This window comes from Saimiri boliviensis, chromosome 7 (assembly GCF_048565385.1).
Source record: "Saimiri boliviensis isolate mSaiBol1 chromosome 7, mSaiBol1.pri, whole genome shotgun sequence".
NCBI lineage: Eukaryota > Metazoa > Chordata > Mammalia > Primates > Cebidae > Saimiri > Saimiri boliviensis.
In genome coordinates, this window is record NC_133455.1 from 30,199,325 (window position 1) to 30,220,102 (window position 20,778).

At 42.1% G+C, this 20,778-nt stretch overlaps 1 protein-coding gene across 1 annotated transcript in view; it reads left to right on the forward strand.

Annotated features, from left to right (window-relative positions):
- Nucleotides 1-20,778, forward strand: part of PAH (phenylalanine hydroxylase) — a 77,961-nt gene that overhangs the window by 47,163 nt on the left and 10,020 nt on the right. The window contains exons 5-9 of the mRNA XM_003929620.4: nucleotides 6,299-6,366; nucleotides 11,125-11,321; nucleotides 14,410-14,545; nucleotides 15,805-15,874; nucleotides 19,876-19,932. Coding sequence (XP_003929669.1) covers nucleotides 6,299-6,366; nucleotides 11,125-11,321; nucleotides 14,410-14,545; nucleotides 15,805-15,874; nucleotides 19,876-19,932 — 528 coding nt within the window. The remainder of the gene's footprint in view (nucleotides 1-6,298; nucleotides 6,367-11,124; nucleotides 11,322-14,409; nucleotides 14,546-15,804; nucleotides 15,875-19,875; nucleotides 19,933-20,778) is intronic.

Below are 20,778 nucleotides of genomic sequence, written 5' to 3' on the forward strand. Positions count from 1 at the left end.
TCTTGGGAAGCACCAGGAGCCTCTGCCACATAGACCCCAACTCCAGAGCTACCTACTCCCATTTACTTGGTACCCATACTAGAGTTTAGGCTACAGATTTGCAATAGAGAGGGCTTCTTAGTGAAGAAAGTATCAGCCAACACAGCTGTCCTTCTGTGTATATTTCTACTTTTTTTTTTTTTTTTTGAGACAGAGTTTTACTCTTGTTACCCAGGCTGGAGTGCAATGGCGCGATCTCGGCTCACTGCAACCTCCGCCTCCTGGGTTCAGGCAATTCTCCTGCCTCAGCCTCCTGAGTAGCTGGGATTACAGGCACGTGCCACCATGCCCAGCTAATGTTTTGTATTTTTTAGTAGAGACGGGGTTTCACCATGTTGGCCAGGATGGTCTCGATCTCTTGACCTCGTGATCCACCCGCCTCGGCCTCCCAAAGTGCTGGGATTACAGGCGTGAGCCACCGTGCCCGGCCATATTTCTACTTCTTAATCCAAGTCTTTGAAACTGCTTTTTTTTTTTTTTCTTTTGAGATGGAGTTTCACTCTTATTACCTAGGCATGATCTTGGCTCACTGCAACCTCCACCTCCTGGGTTCAAGTGATTCTCCTGCCTCAGCCTCCCGAGTAGCTGGGATTACAGAATGTGCTACCATGCCTCGCTAATTTTTGTATTTTCAGTAGAGATGGGTTGGCCAGGCTGGTCTCGAACCCCTAACCTCAGGTGATCCATTTGCCTCAGCCTCCCAAAGTGCTGGGTTACAGGCATGAGCCACCGTGCCTGGTCTGAAACTGCTTTTTAATCTTTCAAGGTATGAACATCAAATTGCCCAAGAACAAGACTGTATTTTTCAATACTTTTCTCTTTTCCTTTTGCTCACCTAATGTTGTCCACCAGAGGGCCCTGTCAGAGTTTATTCTAAGAATCAGTCATCTAGTTGAGTCATCAAAGATTTGTTGCATTCTTATTAAGTTGCTCTATCAAAGCATAATTTGCAAAAAGTTAAAAACATAACTGTCATACAGGAATATAGTGAACAGCTGTCAAGGTTCCATTTAACTCATTAATGAGGGAGGCAGCAAGATGACAAAGATAGTGCAGAAAAGATACAAGAGACCAAAGCATATGTGGTCATTGGAAAACTGAATGCTAGAATAAGATCACAAAGATGGATGCACAAGTGATTAATGTTCTACAAGGCAATATAGCCATGATCATGTGTCTTATCCTTTCTACTATAAACAACTTACAGTTTGATCATCAAATGAATATTTTGCAACTTATTGGTCTTCTAAAAAGCCAGCATCTACTTTGAAGTTGTTGTAACTTTATAAGTAGTATATATGTGTCCCTTTAGAGCACAGAGTGAGATTGCTAGACAGTGATCTCATGATATTTAAAAGGCACACAGTAATTCTTTTGCCCTTTCTCCTAGGTTTTGCTAATTTTTTAACAGCTTCTACTTGGGGGTATGCTGAGTGTGCTATGCACTGAAAATCCAGTGATAAGACAGTTTCCTGAGTTTAGCCATTATTAACACGTGATAACCATCTGAAAAGAGAGACATACAGCATGCTGAGGGAGCATATTATAGAGGGAAACAATAAACTTTGGAGAAATCCAGAAAGACAGAAAGAACAGGTAGTAACTTATTGGTCTAAAAGAATGGGGAAGAGGACCCCACTCCGCGGGTAAAGGACGTGTGAAGGCCTTGATGTGAAAAAGAGCGTGGTGTGTTTAAAGAATTAAAGTAAGACCAGTGCAATCTGGAGCATCATAGGAAAGCCAGAGTGGATCAGGACAGGGCTGGACACATACAGCTGGATCATGCAAAGCCTTGTGGACTGTGCCAAGTATTTTGGACTATAGTCTAATAGTAATGAGAAGCCACTAAAGGGCTTTTGAGGAGGTGAGTGGCCTTACCATGACAGTCTTATTTTACTGGGAAGGAAATTAAGGCTCTGAGAGATAAACTGGCCACCCCCAGGCTATGCTCCTAGTTAATGAATAAATTAGTAGTCCAATAAAGCCTTTATGACTTTAAAATCTGTGTTCTTGGCTGGGCGTGGTGGCTCACTCCTGTAATCCCAGCACTTTGGGAAGCCAAGATGATTAGATCACAAGGTCAGGAAATCAAGACTATCCTAGCTAAGACATTGAATCCCCATCTCTACTAAAAATACAAAAATTAGCCAGGTGTGGCGGCATGCACCTGTAGTCTCAGCTACTTGGGAGGCTGAGGCAGGAGAATCCCCTGAATCCGGAAGACGGAGGTTACAGTGAGCCGAGATTGCGCCACTGCACTTCAGCCTGGGCCACAGAGAGAGACTCTGTCTGGGAAAAAAAAAAAAAAAATCTGTTGTCACTAGCCTAAAGAGCATTTCTGAGGTTTAACCTCAGCTATGATATTAGGAAATGATGTAATAAATATCTCAGTCTAGAAGTATACTCAAGACTTTCCATGTATGTAGTTACCCCAAAACCCACCCCGCCATAAAAATTATACCTCTCAATACACCCACATAAAAAAACTTGTGAGCTTAGGAAAAGGGATTGCATGCAGACTTCAGCCAATGTCAGGACTTGCATCCTGTAGAACTGTGTCGCCTTTCTCCCATCTTCTCCTATCCCCTCTCCCTCCCCACTCACCACTCCTTCACCGACAATATATTTTCCTGTCAAAACATACTTGGTTACATGCAGTGCAACCAAAATTGCTGCTATTAGTTTAATTGAGACAGGGTGATTATAAATAAATTACATGCAGTGCTACTGAAATTGCTGCTGTTAGTCTAAATTGAGACAGGGTGATCAGTCATCACCAACTGTGATTTGATTCAGAATGTACTCCACATGGATGCCCACAAAGGCCCTGTGGTCATCTGGTAGCCCAAGGGATGTGAGGCCAAATCCCCAAGACGCTGGGCTTCAGCCCACAGAGCTCTCTGACTACTGGTAACTGTGAAAGCAAAAGTCCTTGCAACCTGGTTGCTGGGGACCCCTTGCAGGCTGATAATGAAATTCTTAGAAAACAGGATCTGGAAAGGGCCATGGTTAGAAACCTTCCCACATGGAAGATCTGTATCATATGTTAGCTATGCGTGTTTTCCTATATCCCAGTGTATGAATCTCCTGCTACTTCACTAAAATGATTTGACATGGATGTTTAATACTATTTTCTTTTTTATCTTATTCTCAAAGAAACCCACTGTCATATTAGAAAACTTGAAAAGCATAAAGTTTTCAAGAATACAACTGTTACTGTTACCTGTCTTTACCACTACCTGGAGGTAACATTTGTTAGAGTTTGGTGTATTTCTTTAATCATTTTATTTATATACTTACATATTCCCTCTGACATAATTGATATATGGCATAATTGATTATATCAACTGGGTATAAGGTTGTCCATTTACCTTTTATTTTCACAAGTGGAAAATCTTTAAACAACCCAGGCAAGGTACACGAAGGATAAACAATAAAGCCAAATGAGGGTAAGAAATGTTCATGGACATCTTATTCCTAGACACAGCGGGATGAAGTAGAAATCCATGGATTGAAGTAATTCTCTTTTCTTCCTGGATTTCTACTTTAGTGCTCAGATGTCAACTTGCCATGCCAGGCAGGACCACGAAATCCAAATGGAGGTGCTAGTTTGGCAGCGAAGGGTCTTTAGGCAAATGGCTCCAGGGACTTTACGTTTTTCAAGTCTAGATCAAAATACAGAAATAGACCTTCTCCAAGGTGCCTTGCAGGGTCAAAAGTCTGCATGTCATCCGTAGGGCCTGGAGAAAGCTATTCACTGCTAACTAATAAATAAGAATGGCAGGTGAGAATGACTGCAACAATCAAACCTTGATGACTAACCGACATTGCATTTTTATTTTGAGCTCAAAGTATGGAGATGCGGACAAATAAGTGTTCTTCACATAGTCCAGTAGACAGGTTTCTAAAAGGGTGTGTTACTGATGCTTGGAAACTAAATCATGGTGCCCAGTTTTTTTTTTTTTAACCACATCATCTCAAACCAACTTATCCTCACCCAGTAGAAATGAGGCATAACAGCAGTTTTAAGTCCTCAGATTCCTAAGCTTTCTACTCTGTAATTAATGATTAAAAACCATTCAGTGCTCTAGGAAAAAGAAGAGTTATATTTTGTAATAACCGTGTCATGAAATCTTTCAAAACAGAATAATCACATGATTTATCTTGGATTTAGCTTTGGAGTAAAAAAAAACAAATGTGTAATAGTTTTACTTCACTTTTCAAGTGTGAAACATTTGGATGTTTCTATTCTTCAAAATAAATTCCAGGAAATAAACTAACTCCTTTCCTCCCTCCCTTCCTTTCTTCCAACAAATGTCTGTAGTTTTCCTGTGTGCCAGAATTGATGCTGCAGATTCTCAGAAGAAATTACATTATATTACATCGCCCTCTGTGTCCTTACAATTACTGGTAGGCCCTAATACAAAAAGAGAGAGAGAGAGAGAAGAAAAAAAACCCTCCACCAAAACATAACATTCAACCCATCAAGCAACCAAAACAAAAAACAATATCTAAAAATCAGGGAATAGTTCTCTTTTTTTTCCTTTTTGAGATGGAGTTTCACCCTATCACCCAGGTTGGAGTGCTATGGCACGATCTTGGCTCACTGCAACCTCCACGTCCTGTGTTCAAGCAATTCTCCTGCCTCAGCCTCCTGAGTAGCTAGGACTACAGGCACGCACCACCACGCCTGGCTAATTTTATGTATTTTTAGTAGAGACAGGGTTTTACCATTTTGGCCAGGCTGGTCTCAAACTCCTGACCTCAAGCAATCTGCCCAACTTGGCCTCCCAAAGTACTGGGATTACAGGTGTGAGTCATCGTGCCCAGTCAATATCTGTCTTTTTAAAAGGCACCTTTAAAAATTACACTCTGTGATATAAGCCTTTGTTTAGAATTCATTAATGCCTTGGTTTGGAGGGATAGTGGAGCAGAGAAGTTGTGAGCTAAAGTGGTGGATGGCATGGCTTACTAGAAAAGGCTTGGAGGAACCATGGCAGAGTTCTACAGCAATGACAGTCTCTTGTCTTACCAAAATTTAGACTGCAATCAACTTTTTCTGGAAAATTGTCTTTTAATCAATTGGAGTCCCATTCCTACCCCAAACACTCAAAAGACACACTTAGCCTCTTTTCACTCAGAAATGTGCTGCTTACAAATCGTGGAGAAAAGGCTTCCTGTGAGTCAGCCTCAGAGGAGAAGGTATTATCATCCTTTTTAGGTTCTGAGACAGACTTCTCAGTGAGCTAGGCCCCTGCCAGGTTGTAAAGGCTGACAGTTACTGATAGTGCTCCAAATCCTGGCCTCACCTTCACCATGGCTCCACTTCTCTGAACCACCATTTATACTGGAAAGAACAGGATAATCATACTGATCGAACTTGCAAGTTTATTGTGAGAATTATAAGTAAAATCACTTCCTAGTATACACAGACTGGCACATAGTATATACTTAATAAATGGCATTTTTAAAAATTGCAAGAGCAATAAGCACATACCTTGGTTGTCTATCAAGAAATTAGAAGGCAGAGTTAGACACATACCTTGAATAGCTGGGAAATGCGTGGGGGATCCACAGCAGAGCTCTACAGCAATTAACAGGAATTAAGTGGATATTGTATATCTTCATAATAGACATTCATCCTATGAATTTGCCTGATATAACAGGTTTATCAGTCAGATATGCTGTAGACTGGGTTTCTTTAAGAACAGAGTTGGCTCACGCCTGTAATCCTAGCACTTTGGGAAGCTGAGGCGAGCGGATCACGAGGTCAAGAGTTCAAGACCATCCTGGTCAATATGGTGAAACCACGGCTCTACTAAAAATAAAAAAAATAAAAAAATAGCTGGGTGTGGTGGCATGCGCCTGTAGTCCCGGCTACTCAGGAGGCTGAGGCAGGAGAATTGCTTGAACCCAGGAGGCGGAGGTTGCAGTGAGCTGAGGTCCTGCCACTGCACTCCAGCCTGGTGCCTGCTGATGGAGTGAGACTCTGTCTCAAAAAAAAAAAACAGAGTATGAACCTTGGAATCCATAGCAGGGATTGATGGATGCTAAATTGAAGGAATTACTGATAATGTGTCACTCATAATATCTCGTAGGAGAACTTATCCTAAGTTTCAATGAGACTTTATTTTTAGGGTATAACCAAGGAAAGGAGACATGTACTGTCATGGCTTGAGAGCTCCCATTCAAAGCATTCATAAAGATATCAGACCACTTTCTACAAAGCTTTGAAAATCAGGTGTCTCTTTTCTCCTAGGGTTTTAAAGATCCTGTGTACCGAGCGAGACGGAAGCAGTTTGCTGATATTGCCTACAACTACCGCCAGTAAGTCTGCCTTGCTTGTTGTGGGGAATACCTTCTGTGTGTGCATGTGTGCTCATGCGTGCATGTATGTGTGTGTGTTTAAATCCTCCCTTTAAAAACACACGTTGGAAAAGATTGCTGCTAGACAAAACAAAATTACCCACTGTGCTGGGGCCCTGCTCTCTCCCAAGCTTTGTTGTCTAATTAGACAGTGCTGTCTGCAGTAATTATAAAAGGCCTCGGTCCTGAATAAAACTGTCTCTGGTCTTCTCCACATTAAACAGGGAAGAAGGAAAAAGAGAATCATTTATATTCAGGAAGGAGCTGGCTGCTTTACTGATATAATGCATCATTCAAGATTTTAGGCCAGCCAAGCTTCAGCGTTCTACTTTTATCTTGTCTGACCCAGCTGTGAAGGACAATTTTAGGATTTTTTTTCTCTTTTTTTTTTCCTGTCTGAGATTCTATGTTCCTTTCCTACTCTATTTTAGCCAAAAGAAAATGCAAATATCAAATATGTTTCAGAAGAGAACAGCTTTGGTGCTTTGAGTCTTAAGGAACTACAGAAATGCTCCCATGGGAAACTTAATGTTTTGACAAGCACCGTTACTGAGTTAAGGGATTAAGAAAAGACATGCACAAGAAGAAATGTAACAGTCATCCGGACCACTGGTGGCATAGTAGTTTGACAGCTTTGATTGAATCTCAGGGAGTTGGAGAAGATAATCGGCCTTTCTATACTGAATACAAAGTGACTTTCCACGTGGAAAAACCTCCAGAAAAAGAGTTTTTTTTTTTTTTTCAGAATAACTTCTGGTAGTGGAAGGATACAAAACTGTGCTGCCCTTAGTCAGGTCTAAGCCCATCGGGGCCTTGGCTCCTGCTGAGCAGGAGTCACAGAAGATGGTGACCTCCCTCTCCTAACCCCACCTTTGCCCCAGCACAGTCAGGTGGACACCATCAAAGCGAGTACAGGCAAGAGTCCTTCGGATAGTCAGCAATAACAGATCATACTTAATACTTTCTTGCTATGTGTCTGGGGGCTTCGTTAAACGCTTTGTATATATCATTTTGTTTAGCCTTAATAATAATAACTTCTCATTTTTCAGTTGGGGAAACCAAAGCTTATAAAGGTGAAGTAAGTTGCCAATATCATATAGCTAATTTGTGACACAGGTTTTAAACTCAGGTGTGTTGAACTCAAAGGGTATTTTCAGCCACTTCTCCGAGTGTCTGGAAACTACATTTTGTATCATCAAGGAGGAGGTGCTTAGAAAGTCCACTTACTTCCTTCTGGGTTGCTGGGATTTCGGGAGGACAGAGACAGGTCCTCCTCAACTTGCTTCTCATAAAACTATGAAACCTCATGAAGAAGAGTGAAACTGATGAATTACCTCACAGTCCTGGATGTTCATCAGTTAAACTAGTTATTGAAAATCATCTATAGATGGCTGGACTCTCAGAAATGGGTTAAAAATTTTTAGTCAATTTCTCACCTTTTATAGATGAATCCCAGGTGATTAACTAGCTGATGTGCCCAAGGTCATGTGGCTAGTTAAGGGCTCACCGTTTTTTAAAATTCAAAGCCTATTTCAAACCTTATCTCATCTCGTTTAAGCTTTTGATGCCATGTCTTCTTCAAAATAGTCTTTTACTTCAGGATCTAGTATAGTTCATCCTTATTCTTTTGGAGACTCTAATGTGAATTTGCCTACTTTCTTAAGTGTATTTGTGACCCCGAAATCAATACTCACTGTGCACTTTCACAGTCATGCCCAGACTTGCACAGGGCAGGAGAAAAAAATTGATTCTACTGAGGTGTATATCTCCAACTGAGGTCAAACAAGGCAACACTCTACCTTTTTCTACTCTTGTTTTGACAACATCTGTCTTTATATGGTCTATTTAGTGTCACATCTTTAACATTTTTGTGCTTTCGTTTGTGATCTTGCTTTTTAAAAACTGACCAAGAGCTCACTCAGGTAGGAAGTTGCAGAATTAGAATTGAGACTCTCCTGCTTTTCACAGGAAAGCAGAGACTACTGAGCCACTGCTATCAAGCTTGGGATGAGCATCCCCAATAAGTTGTAAGGGGGATAGAGCTGTCACTGCTTTAGACTTCAGGGACTGGTGCTAACTGGATAAACCTGCAGAAAAGCAGAATCAGAATCTCAAATAATGATGTGAAAGCTAAATGGAAGACTCGAGAGTGAAGCAGTGAGGCCCTATCTCCTCAGGTTTTCATTTAGATGTTACCTTCTCAGCCATGTGCCCTCTCTACACCCTATGTAAAATAGAAACCCCACTCTGAAACTCCCTATACCTTTGCCCTTTGTTTCTCTATAGCATTTATCACCATCTAACGAATTGTGTTGGCTTTCTGCCTCTCCCTACTGGAAATGTGGACTCAATGAAGTCAGGGGCAACTGACTGTTTTATCACAGTGCTCAATTAACATTTGTTGAATGAATGAATGAATCCAAGAGACCGTATAAGAGTAAAGACTCAAAGTGGTGAATTGGAGGCAGAGCCAGGAATTGTGTCTAGAACCATCTAGAAGGCTGCTGCAGCAGGTTTTGATGATATTACTGGAGTGGAGATTAGGCTTTTAAGTTTTATCTAGGAATAGATAAAATGGATCATAGGAGCTTATATTTTTCAACTGCAAAACAACTCAAACATAAAGGAGAGCTTTACTGGATCCTATAAATAAAGTGCTTAAGGGGAGTAGTTTAAGCTCAGGCAGGTCCAGGATTTACCGTCTCATTCTCTGCCTCTCTCTGACTCTGGTGTTCTTTGCTTTGGTCTTGCTTTCAGACATTGGCCTCAATTCTCTTGGTGAGGGAACCTAGTACCTCTAGGCTGATACCCCAACTCAGTTAGAGGTCCTGTCTATTTCAAACAAAGTCAACCAAGTTCTGGCATTGAGTCCACTGACTCTGTTTAGGACACAGGCCAATCTCTTAGTCAGACACAGTGCAGGGGAATGAGAGATTTCAACTGGCTTAGCCTGGTCACATGCCCACTTCTGAAGGTAGGAGTGGAGTCTCTCCTCACTGGAACCTCAGAGACTGAGAGGGGAGAAAGGTGCTTTACTGATGAATGGGGAACAGATGTTGAGTCCCTAGAACAGCAAGTGTCAACCCGCAGAATATCTTGGTGCTCAGGATGTCACCATCTCTTGAAATTTGTTGCAGGAGTAACAGATGCCTTTCTTTTAAAATGAGAAGCAGTAGCAATAATAATGATCAATTATCCAATTGTTATGATTTATCAGTATTAATACTAGGTGATTTGTACATAGTATTAGACTTAAATTTATCTATACTATACAAATAATTATTTATTTTTAGCCCATGTAGCAGCTGCTCAGATTGAGGCTCAGAGAGGTTTACTATATTGCCTTAGCTGACATAGCTAGGGAATGGCAGGGCCAAGGATTTAACAATCTCTATCTGTTTCCAAAGTCTGTTCGTCTGCTATATCAGTGCTTGGCCTTGATAATGGCGCATTCTTGGGCAAGAACTACCTGATTTTTTTTTTTTTTTCACCATCACTGCAAGACCTTCTGAGCTTGTCTGGCTTAAAATGCTGTCTTTTTTCCTAATCCTTGTCACCCATCTGTAGACAATAACAAAGAATGTGATCTAATGTGTTTGGATGAGGTGCAACTCTGAAAGGGCAGGAAAGACCTAATCTGGAGCCAATGATGATCCATAATTCTGACATAAACAGTCTCACTTTGTCCCAGACTCTGTGTTCCTGATAGGGAAACAGACCTGCAGCCTAGGGAATAGTCACTGGTCTTTGAAGTCAGGCTTTATTTGATTTTCATCTGTTTGTGCTGTTCAGAACACAGCTCATTCCTAGGTGGTTTTCAAAAGGACTTTTTAAACTAATGACTTTTAAACTATAGTTTGCATCAGAGTCACCTGGGGAGCTTGTAGAATCCAGATATGTGAGCCTTCTTTTCCACAAGAGATTCAGGATCTATGACCTGGCATATGTACTTGAACAAGCTCAGTGTAGAGAAGATATACAGTATTTTATAACTTAGCATGGATTTATATATTTTTCTCTCCCTTGTTCCACTATTTATTTATAATCCTTGATCTAGAATTTATTGCTTTTTAATTGATAAATAAAAATTATATATTTTATGTTGTATGACATGATGTTTTGATATATGTATACAATGTGGAATCTTAGCGTGTATTTAAAAACCTTTATAACTTCCCAGGTGCAGAAATATCAAACCCAGTAGGTATGTGCCTACCAAACAAAGGTGATATCAAACTTGGCTTTAGTTGACACTGTGAAATGCACTATGTTGCTTTAACTGGACTTAGATGCCCTTGTTGAGAAAAGGAATGCATTCTCTAGCTGGCCCCCATTCTCCTTGTTGCCTCACATCTGCAACTTTACACCTTTGTGATACCTGTCTGGCCCCTGCAGGTAAGTGAATTTCTACCCTAGGTAAGCAATTAGAAAATTAGAAGAGTAAAAAAAACCAAGTGATTTCCCCAAAGTGAGAGAAAAATCCTCAATGCAGTTTGTATCGTTGCTTAACCAAATCACTCTTTCATGTGGGAAATCAAAACAATAATGTTTCCTGTATCAAGATGTGGAATTTTTCTCTTTCAAATAACATATGAAATTTACTATAGCAAGTGATGGCCACTCATAGGTTCTGGCCCCGACTCCATCTGCTAACCTAACCTGTGTTCTGGTGCTCCTCTCTGCCCTGCTTGAGACCCCTATTTTGTGCCTGTATTCTAGTGGGCAGCCCATCCCTCAAGTGGAATACACGGAGGAAGAAAAGAAAACATGGGGTACGGTGTTCAAGACTCTGAAGTCCTTGTATAAAACCCATGCTTGCTACGAGTACAATCACATTTTTCCACTTCTTGAGAAGTACTGTGGCTTCCATGAAGATAATATTCCACAGCTGGAAGATGTTTCTCAATTCCTGCAGAGTAAGTCCACATCAGTGTCAAAAGCTCTGCAGAAAGTAGGGGAGGGCTGAGGCAGAGGAGAAGGAAGGGGAAGATAAGTAGATGGAAGCAGGTATAAACGCATGTTTTTATAGAAATGCGTGCAGGTTGATTCCTCCAGGAAGAACCCGGTTTCACTGCCCTCTGCTTTCGCTCTAGCCTCTACTGTGTTTATCCACTTTCATTCAATCAAACACATGAGACTGTCGTGGACCGTCCGGGACGGGTAGGCACGTCTGCCCGGGGGTCTCTCGACCTGCAAGAGGGTCCCAATACCTGGAAGAGGGAGTGCGCCTGGAAAAATAATAAAGACAGAGAGAGAGAAAGCGAGGCGTCTGGAGGGCTGATAGGCTGTGCCTAAACAGCAAATTTTATTTTTCAAAGGCCAGGAATAAATACACTTTCTTGGCTCTGGTTTACGTCATAGCAAGAGGAATGTAAATGTATGCCTCACATGGCCTATACAGTAGAGAAGTCAAATACACAATGGTTGCAAGAGGAAGTGCAAATGTATACCTTACATGGCCTATACAATTGAAAAGTCAGATATACAATCAGTGGTTGTAAAAAGTAACAGAATTTCCTGTGATCACAAAGCTTGTTTACATCCAGACATTATTCCTCCTGGCTGCAGGTATCTCTGGTTTGATCTTGTTTTAGAACTGAGATGTGAAAAGGTTTTCTGGTTTTGCTCATCAGAATATCTTTTAACCGGATTCTCCTTTGTCTACTCCTAACTCAACTTAACTCAATTTCCCCATTCAGGAATCTCTGAGTCAGGAATCAAAGCCATCCCTTATGGTGGCATTTTGCTTTGCAAATATTGACAGTTAAACCATTATCTAGGGTACAAGGCAGTCTGGTAAGTAAGGTTTAAGGATTATTCTTAAAGTCATAAAAAGGTTAAAAGCAGGAACTGGTTGCCGGTAGGGGGTTACTCGGTCTAGCAGCAACGCATAATTTTAGGCCCAAATGATATTGTGGTTGATATTAGAAACTGATCATTCATCTTTCAGTTCCCATATTTCCGGATAGCTCGACTGCCTCCAGTAGGAAACTGTGTTTGGGATCAAACTCACCGTATAGTGAGACTCACGCCTTTTAGGAGTCTCACACGGGAGTGTTCCCCACATGAGACCATGAATTTTGCTGTGTGCCTGTCCCTGAAAAGTATTTTCTTTCACACTTAAAGCCCAAGGTGCTTTACTGGTCTTTTTGTTTGTTTGTTTGTTTGGGTGGTTTTTTTGTTTGTTTGGTTTTTGCCCTGTAGCTCCTGCTGGGTTATGGGTTAGTAGTGTTTGTGTAAAAAATGTGCTATTTTGGGGGATGGTATCAAGAGCCCTGAGCTCTGAATCTGTGCAACTGGTATGAATCCTGACTTTGAACTTCTCCAACTGAGTAAACCTGCCTCAGTTTTGTCATCTGCCAAATGGACACTGTGTCAACTCTTTAGCTTTTCCCAAAGGGAAATTGTGAGAATGTAGTAAGATGCTGCATATGAGAACATCCAGCACAGTGCTGCATATACAGCAGGTATTCAGTGAATTTGGACTTAATTGAAATCTGAGTAGCTCAATAGGTAAGTTCATTGAGTCACAGGCCTCTGCACAGAATTTCCAGGGGAAATAGGTGTTGTTCTTTCTGCCAAGAGGATGTTAATTTAGCAAAAACAGAACAATGAACTAACACATATTGAATACCTACTATGTGTCGGGTAGAATAAGAAAAAGTAGGGAGGCAGACTATAGGTTAAAGAATTTCTGTATATCAGAACTATGCAGAAGTGGGCCATGCTGGAGGCAACGAGCCAAGGAAATTACTTGGCAGGTAGGGAAATGGTAGTGAGGACAGATTGGGGGTGAGCTAGATGACCTTTTGGGTCCCTTCCATTAGAGACTTTTTGCTTCTTAAAGAGTGGAGTAAGGGTCCAAGCAGAGTGTGCTTCAACTTGAAGACACAGAGAACATGGGGGCAGGAGGCAGGGGGATCCCAAAGACTTCTTTAGCTAAGTACTCCCATTGCCATGGCCAATAGTAAGAATAATAAAACAGTAATACTGGCAGTTGGGAAGCTACATAATAGTAATTAAGAGAACAGACTTGGAAGCTACACTGCCTATGGTTGTGACCTTGAACAAAAGCTTTAACCTATCTCTGTCTCAGCTTTCCCACCTGTAAAGTCATAGGGCTATTGTGGGGATTAGTAGCATATATAAAGTAGCTTAAAAGAATGTCTGACACATGGTAGATAATATACAGTGCTAGCTATTACCATTATCACTGTCATTGTCCTTATCCTCCCAAGTTTGGAACAAAGTGGGAGACAGATACAAGAACCACAGAGATGGTGATCAGAGGTCAGTTTTAAAATAAAGCGATTTAGAGAATGTGATATAGATGTGCATACTAATGGACTTGCTAATATTTTATCCCTTGATTAGATAAACTTCCCTGCCAATTCATGGATCATAGTCCATTGCATGGCCAAGAGCAGACTGGAATGAGGTCCTCTGTGAGCAATCAAGAAAGAGCAGCACAGAAAGAGTTAAACTGATAATGTTCATATTCTCTTCCCAAATGCTCTAGTCAGACAGGTCACTGCTACTCATGGGGTGGACTGTGTGAGGCTCAGTACAGAAGCTGGAAGCACTCCTTCCATACTCTTCCCTTCTGGGAAATGAGGTACCACTTCCCTCTTCACCCTAGAAGCAAGAGAAGTAGGGAATATTGCTCCACCCTAACAAATGGTCATGAAGGCTAAATGTATTGCATGTTTCCAGTGCACTACACTCTGTGTACTTTACGTTCATTAGCTCTTTTATTCTTGGAATATCCCTAAGAAGTATCTATTCACATGCAAATGAGAAAACTGAGGCTCAGGAATGTGAATTTACTTGATCCAGAACACCTAGCTAAAAAGTGGCGAGGCAGACATCTAAAGCCAAGTCTACCTACCAGCAAAGCCCATGTCCCTGGGTAGTTATGTGTACCAGTCCCCTATCTGAAGGTCTTCTAGTGCCTCTGGCTCAGTGGTGATGAGCTTTGAGTTTTCTTTCTTCTTTGCATCCCAGCTTGCACTGGTTTCCGCCTCCGACCTGTGGCTGGCCTGCTTTCCTCTCGCGATTTCTTGGGTGGCCTGGCCTTCCGAGTCTTCCACTGCACACAGTACATCAGACATGGATCCAAGCCTATGTACACCCCCGAACCGTGAGTACTGTCCTCCAGCTACCAGTTGTCAGGCACAATGGGTTCCATCCTTCCCTGCTGTAAGAATGAGGTTTGGGTTCATTGCTGGCTGGTCCACAGGACTAGTTGTCTAGATTGTTTGCTGGTAATACTAAGAGAAAAACTCATCTATTCTGGAGATTTTCTCCACCTAAGTAGATAGACCAGACTGATTGGAGACCTGGGCATCCTGTGATCCAGTGATTCAGGACTCCCTTGGCAGTGAGAATGAGAGATCCCAATCAAGTTGCAAAGTCAAAGCTACCAAGTTGTAGATGAGAACAGGAACAAGTGGAAGCCAAGCTGTCCCAATACCTCCTAAGTGTACATCTAGATTGCCCTCATCTTTCTTTGTCTAGACTGTGTATTGGGTAGAGGTACAGAACAGCAGCCGCTGTGCTTCTTACTTGGGTGTTTAGTTATCTCCTTAGTCTGATAAAACTTATGCAACTTATAAAAAAATCAGTAGAACATTCAAAATTATTTTTCCTTGCCCACAAAGTTCATTGCTACAAATCCAAAAGACCTGTTCCCAATGGACGTAGCACAGAAAGTGTTAAATAAATATAGCTTTTCTTCCCTCACTGCTTTCCCCCTCCAGACTAAGAGAAGAGCAGCATTGTTTTTGTTTCAGTTCCCAGTGGAATAGCTGAGCATATTGTATCTGCCCAGGGAAGTCAATACCAGGGAGAAGACAGGATGAGAAGTGTTCATGACTCATAGCTCACTTAGGTACATGGGAACATGTGCACAAGATTATTAGCTCTTCTTCCTTATACCCCACTGGACATACTCCTAAGACCAGGCGTCCCCAAACTTTTTACACAGGGGGCCAGTTCACTGTCCCTCAGACCATTGGAGGGCCGCCGCATACTGTGCTCCTCTCACTGACCACCAATGAAAGAGGTGCCTCTTCCTGAAGTGCAGCGGGGTCCAGATAAATGGCCTCAGGGGGCCGCATGCGGCCCGCGGGCCATAGTTTGGGGATGCCTGCCTAAGACCCTTGGCTGCTGTGTCCTGCAATGTACCTGTCTCTTACTTTTCCTTCCTTTTATTCCTTTTATCTTGTACCTTGCCATTTCTGATCCCAACATTTGTATATCACTTATTCCTGGAAGAGAGATCATAAGCCTAAAAAAAGTTATTTCCTTTCTTTCTGCCCATTCCTCATGTAGAAAGACTGAGTCTGGCTTGGCTTAACCCTCCTCCCCTCCAAGCTCTCTATGCTTTCTGTCTTTCAGTGACATCTGCCATGAGCTGTTGGGACATGTGCCCTTGTTTTCAGATCGCAGTTTTGCCCAGTTTTCCCAGGTAAGGAATGGATTTTTTAGCCTTCTAGTTATAGGACTGTGACCTGAATTTCTTGAATAAGTTGAGCCCAGGGAGGGGCCCTCATGCCCTCTGCGAGAGAGGAAACTAGGATCCCACCTGAAATGGATGTTGGTTCTGGGAAGTTAAGTACTTCTTCCGGGTATTAAGCATGGAGTTGGTGATCACTCATCTTCTGAATCATATGTGTGTTCCTCAATATGTTTAATCTCAGTTTTCCTGCTAGGTGTGGTTTAAAAGCCTTTCATCCAGGAAAGCCCCCGGACTCCCATGCAGGAACTACCTCACTTTCTTCCAATCTTTCAGGGCATTGCCCTCTTTTTTTCAGGGCCATTGCAACCTTGGCAGGCAGTTATTTGTGTATATGCTTTAATTAAGTAAGATGACATTTGCCAAGAATCTAATGCCAATACCCTGGCTTACAGTTGACAAAGAAAAAAAACGAGCTGAATGTTTTATCACCATTATCAAAGCTGCAACCTAGAATTTCATTCATCTTTCACAGTGATTAACAAGTTCTCAGAGCTGTTTTTTATTTTTTTTAAATCAGGGTCTCACTCTGTCACTCAGGCTGGAATGCAGTGGTGTAATCATGGATCACTGCAGCCTCAGCTTTCTGGGCTCAAGCAATCCTCCTACTTCAACCTCCTGAGTTCTTGAGTGGCTGGGACCACAAGCACATGCTTTCATGTCTGGCTAAATTTTTTAATTTTTGTAGAGATAGAGGTTCACTATGTTGCCCAGGCTGACCTCAAACTCTTGGCCTCAGTCTTCCCACCTCAGCCTCCCAAAGTGCTAAAATTACAGGTATAAGCCACCTCACGTAGCCAAAAAGGAGAAAGTTTTGGGATGAGTACAATAATTCTACTAATTATCTCTGGGCACTGAGAGGCAGCCTAAAACCATGGCTGCGTAGTTGGGATCATGAGAAGGCTGAATGGTGGTTCTGATGTGCCCAGACTCCAACCCTGCCACTAACCAGCTGTGTGACCTGGGGTTACATTGTCAGCCACCCTATGACTCAGTTTTAATAAATGTGGATCAGTGGAAAGCTCTCTCCACCAGTCATCTTACTCACAAGGAACCACGAGGATCAAATGGAAAGACCTATGAGCAAATGTTGAGCCGCGTTGGGATTTCAGAATAATGGGATTGTGTGTGAATTTGATGGGCATTCTCCCTCAGCTGGAAGAAATAAACATTCCCACTGTCAAGTAAAGAAGCTACCACTTAATATTTGAAACAAACAAACCAACAAAAACTTATTGCTTGCTAAGTGAGGGAGAACTATACTTGCAAGATGCAGCCTCTCGAAACAAAGGGAAAGGTTACTTTTATGTGAGGTTTGGGGAATTTTGGAGTTCAAAGATTGTTTTAATTTTGGAAGTGGGAGTGTTTAGGGATTAGTTGAACTTTAACTGTAGAAGCATCACTAATGACATTGAGAAGTGTGGTTACTGCTGCCAAGATATCTTTGATTGATTGGGAGGGTTTTAAAATCTAGATTTGTTACTGTGGCCAAAGAACAAACAGGTTTTTCCTTGAAGATAGGAGCCTTTTATTCTTACCACTAGAAGCCAGTTTACCAAGTCCGAGGCTAAGTGGCAGTCCTCCTTAAGCCATTTCCACTTTGGGGGACCGCACAGGAGAGTGGACAGTTACTCAAGTCAACAAACAGGAGCCCTGGGGCATCAGTGTCACATGGTTACAATGTCGATCTGGACAGTCCCAAGGCAGGGAGTCATGTTGAAAGTGTCCTGAGAACGTTCCTTTTTGACCAGAGGCAGGATTTGCTTCCTACTACAGTACAGGATGGAGTGGGGCTGGATCATAGGGCATATTAGGGCCCCTTGTTGTAGGCAAGCTCTAGGCTCACAAAGAACAATGACTAAGAGAACAAGGTGTCATTTTGGTCTTGGATTTGTCAGTGGCTTCTAGTTGAATTGAGACTGTGGTAGGTCTGGGCGGGTGGATGGAATGGAGCTGGGTGAGGGTCAGGAGAGCAGATCTAGGCTAATAATTTGAATTTGGTTCCGTCTAAATCAGAAAGCATTTTGTAAGCATAATCTGAACCAGGCTCTGGGCTTGACCCAGACCATGTAGCTTCTTGCTTCAAAGTGGGTCTAATCATAGTCTTCAGCTCTGTCTACACCCACTCCTCTGGTGATCTCACTCAGTTTCTTGGCTTTAAACACCATCTCTACTCTGATGATGGATACATTTATATCTCCAGTCTAGACTTGTATCCTAAAATTCAGACTTACATATTGAACTGCCTATTCAACATCCCCCGTTGGATGTCTCTAAGACTTGTCTATCATCCTGTCCAAAACTGAATTCTGGATCTTCCTGCTCAAACCTTCTTCAGCACAGCTTTTTTCTATATCAGTTCATAGACACTCCTCCCTTCCAGATGATCAAACTATAAGCACTTTGGGACATTATCAACTCCTTTCTCTATTAACCCCACAACCAATATTTCAGACAATCCTGTGTGTGCTACCTTCAAAATATGTGTAGCATCTGACCAAAATATGTGTACAATCTGACGCTTTCAATTATGTCCAGTGCTACAAACTTGGTCTCAGCTACTATCATTTCTCATCCTGGTAACTGCAGTAGCCTCCTTACTGGCCCCCACTAGTGGTCTTTACCCTGCCCACCCCCACTCACCCCCAATCTCCTGGTGTCCTGTCTACCCTCAACCCCTTCAGTCTCCTGATGTCCTACTCTATCCTCCGCCCCTACTGTCTCTTGGTGTCCTGCCTCTACCCTCAACTCCTACCGTCTATTCTCAGACAGCAGCCAGGAGTGCTTGATAAACACGAGTAAGATCGTGACCATCTATCTGTTCGTATCCCTGCAGTGGCTCCTGTTTCACTGAGAGGAAAAGCTCAAGCCCTAAAACGTCTAAAAATACTCTACATGAGCTGGCTCTGGATCCTTCTTTGATATCTCCTGCCACTGCCCCCTCACTAATTCTGCTTTAGCCACATTGGTCCCTCCCTGTTTCTTGACTCAAACAATACTTCCTTTTCTCGGGAAAGAAATGCAAGCTTCTGCACTGGCTATATGTTTGGCCTACAGTGTGCTTCCCTCAGATGTCAGTAAAACCAACAATCCCACTTCCTTCAAGTCTTTGCGCAAATGGCACCTTCTCAATGATGCTTACCCTGGAACCCTATTTAAAATTGAAGCCTCCCCTTGATCCCCTGGAGCTCTTAATCCCTCTTGTTTCTTTCTCATTTTGTTTCTTCTTTCCAAAGACCTTATATCATTCTAACATAGTTATGTGTAGGTTTATTATTTATTGTCTGTCTCCACTAAAATCCACAAGATATCTTTATTGATTTTGTACACTGGCACATCAAATGCACTTAAATATTTCTAGAATGAATGAATGTGTACAGTAGGAAAGACACATGCACACAAGACAGGCTTGAGTAAGTGCTGTAAAAGAGACAAAAAGACCAGTAAGGACTTCTGCAATAGAAGCTGTGGTGCGAATTAATCTATGACGTGTTAGACTCTCCAGCTATATATATGCCTGGATGGATGCCATCACTTATCTGCAATTCTCCTGTGATGTTTCCAGTATATGTGATTAAGACTCATTTAACACTCCAAGAATGTTATGCCGGTGAAAAATTACTGAGCTGGAGTCCAGAAGAAGCTTTAGATAATAACCGACTCTGTGACCATGAGCAAGTCAATTTCCTTCTCTATGCCTCCGTTTCCTTGTTTATAAAGTGAAAACAAAGGACCAAGTGAGGGTGAAAGGGTCCCCTGCCCTAGAGATCTGTGATTCTATAACATATGGCCAGGAAAAGCTTGACAGCACATGCAGGGTCCATGTGGGCCCTTCTGAAGGCTTCTGGCCATCCATCACCTTTTCATGGAAAGTACCAGGTTGGTTCTGTGGGTTAAGGTTAAAGATGGCCAGTCACCCACTGATCCAGTGACTCTGTTTCCCCCAATTACAGGAGATTGGCCTTGCCTCCCTGGGTGCACCAGATGAGTACATTGAAAAACTTGCCACAGTAAGTTCCTTCTCTCCCTGGGTGGATGGTGGGAGTGCTACGGGCTATGGACCTCAGGTCTTTGAACATTTGCTACTCCCCTGGAAGCCAGGTTATTTGGTGGGAAAAATCAGAATGTAATGGGTTGAATTTGCACAAGTGAAACTTCACATTTTGATTGATTTCTCCTTAATGATTTGATTTTGCAATCAGCTACCTGAAGACGTTTACATCCTACATTTTAAGCAGTATCTTGAACCCACCAACAGGCTTTAATAGTAGCCCTTGGAAACCCTTGGCATAAAGTGTGTATATGAAGTACTCTGGATTCAGAGCTTTAAACAGGGAATATTTACATCTCTACCTTCATGCCAGAGCATGTGTTAGGATCTTTCCTTTCTCAGACACAAGGGAGTAATGGGCTTTCCCCTTCTTGCTGAACACTTTCCTCTCCCAGGTATATCTGATGACACTTGTCCCTTGGGGCTATAGAAGCAGCAACACTGCATAGCAGGTGATTTCCTCCCCTCATACTCCTTTCTAATTTTAGTACATCTCACCCCAGCCATTAGCCACATTGCCTGTCCTGGAAGTTGAAAAATAAAAATGTATAATTGAATTATGGACTGCCAATGACTGCAAATCTATCATTAACATGTATCTATTTAGAAGCTTATGAACACATTCCATCAGAAAGGCTACAACTCCCAGGAGGTTATTTTCTCACTGACCAGCTGCTACTAGGCCTTGGACAAGTGGCTTTTTCTTCCTCATCTCTAAAAATGGGATGCAATAACTCATATCATGCCCATCTCAAAAGCAACTAAAATTTTAACTATATAGTTAAATTTAACTATTCACATTTTT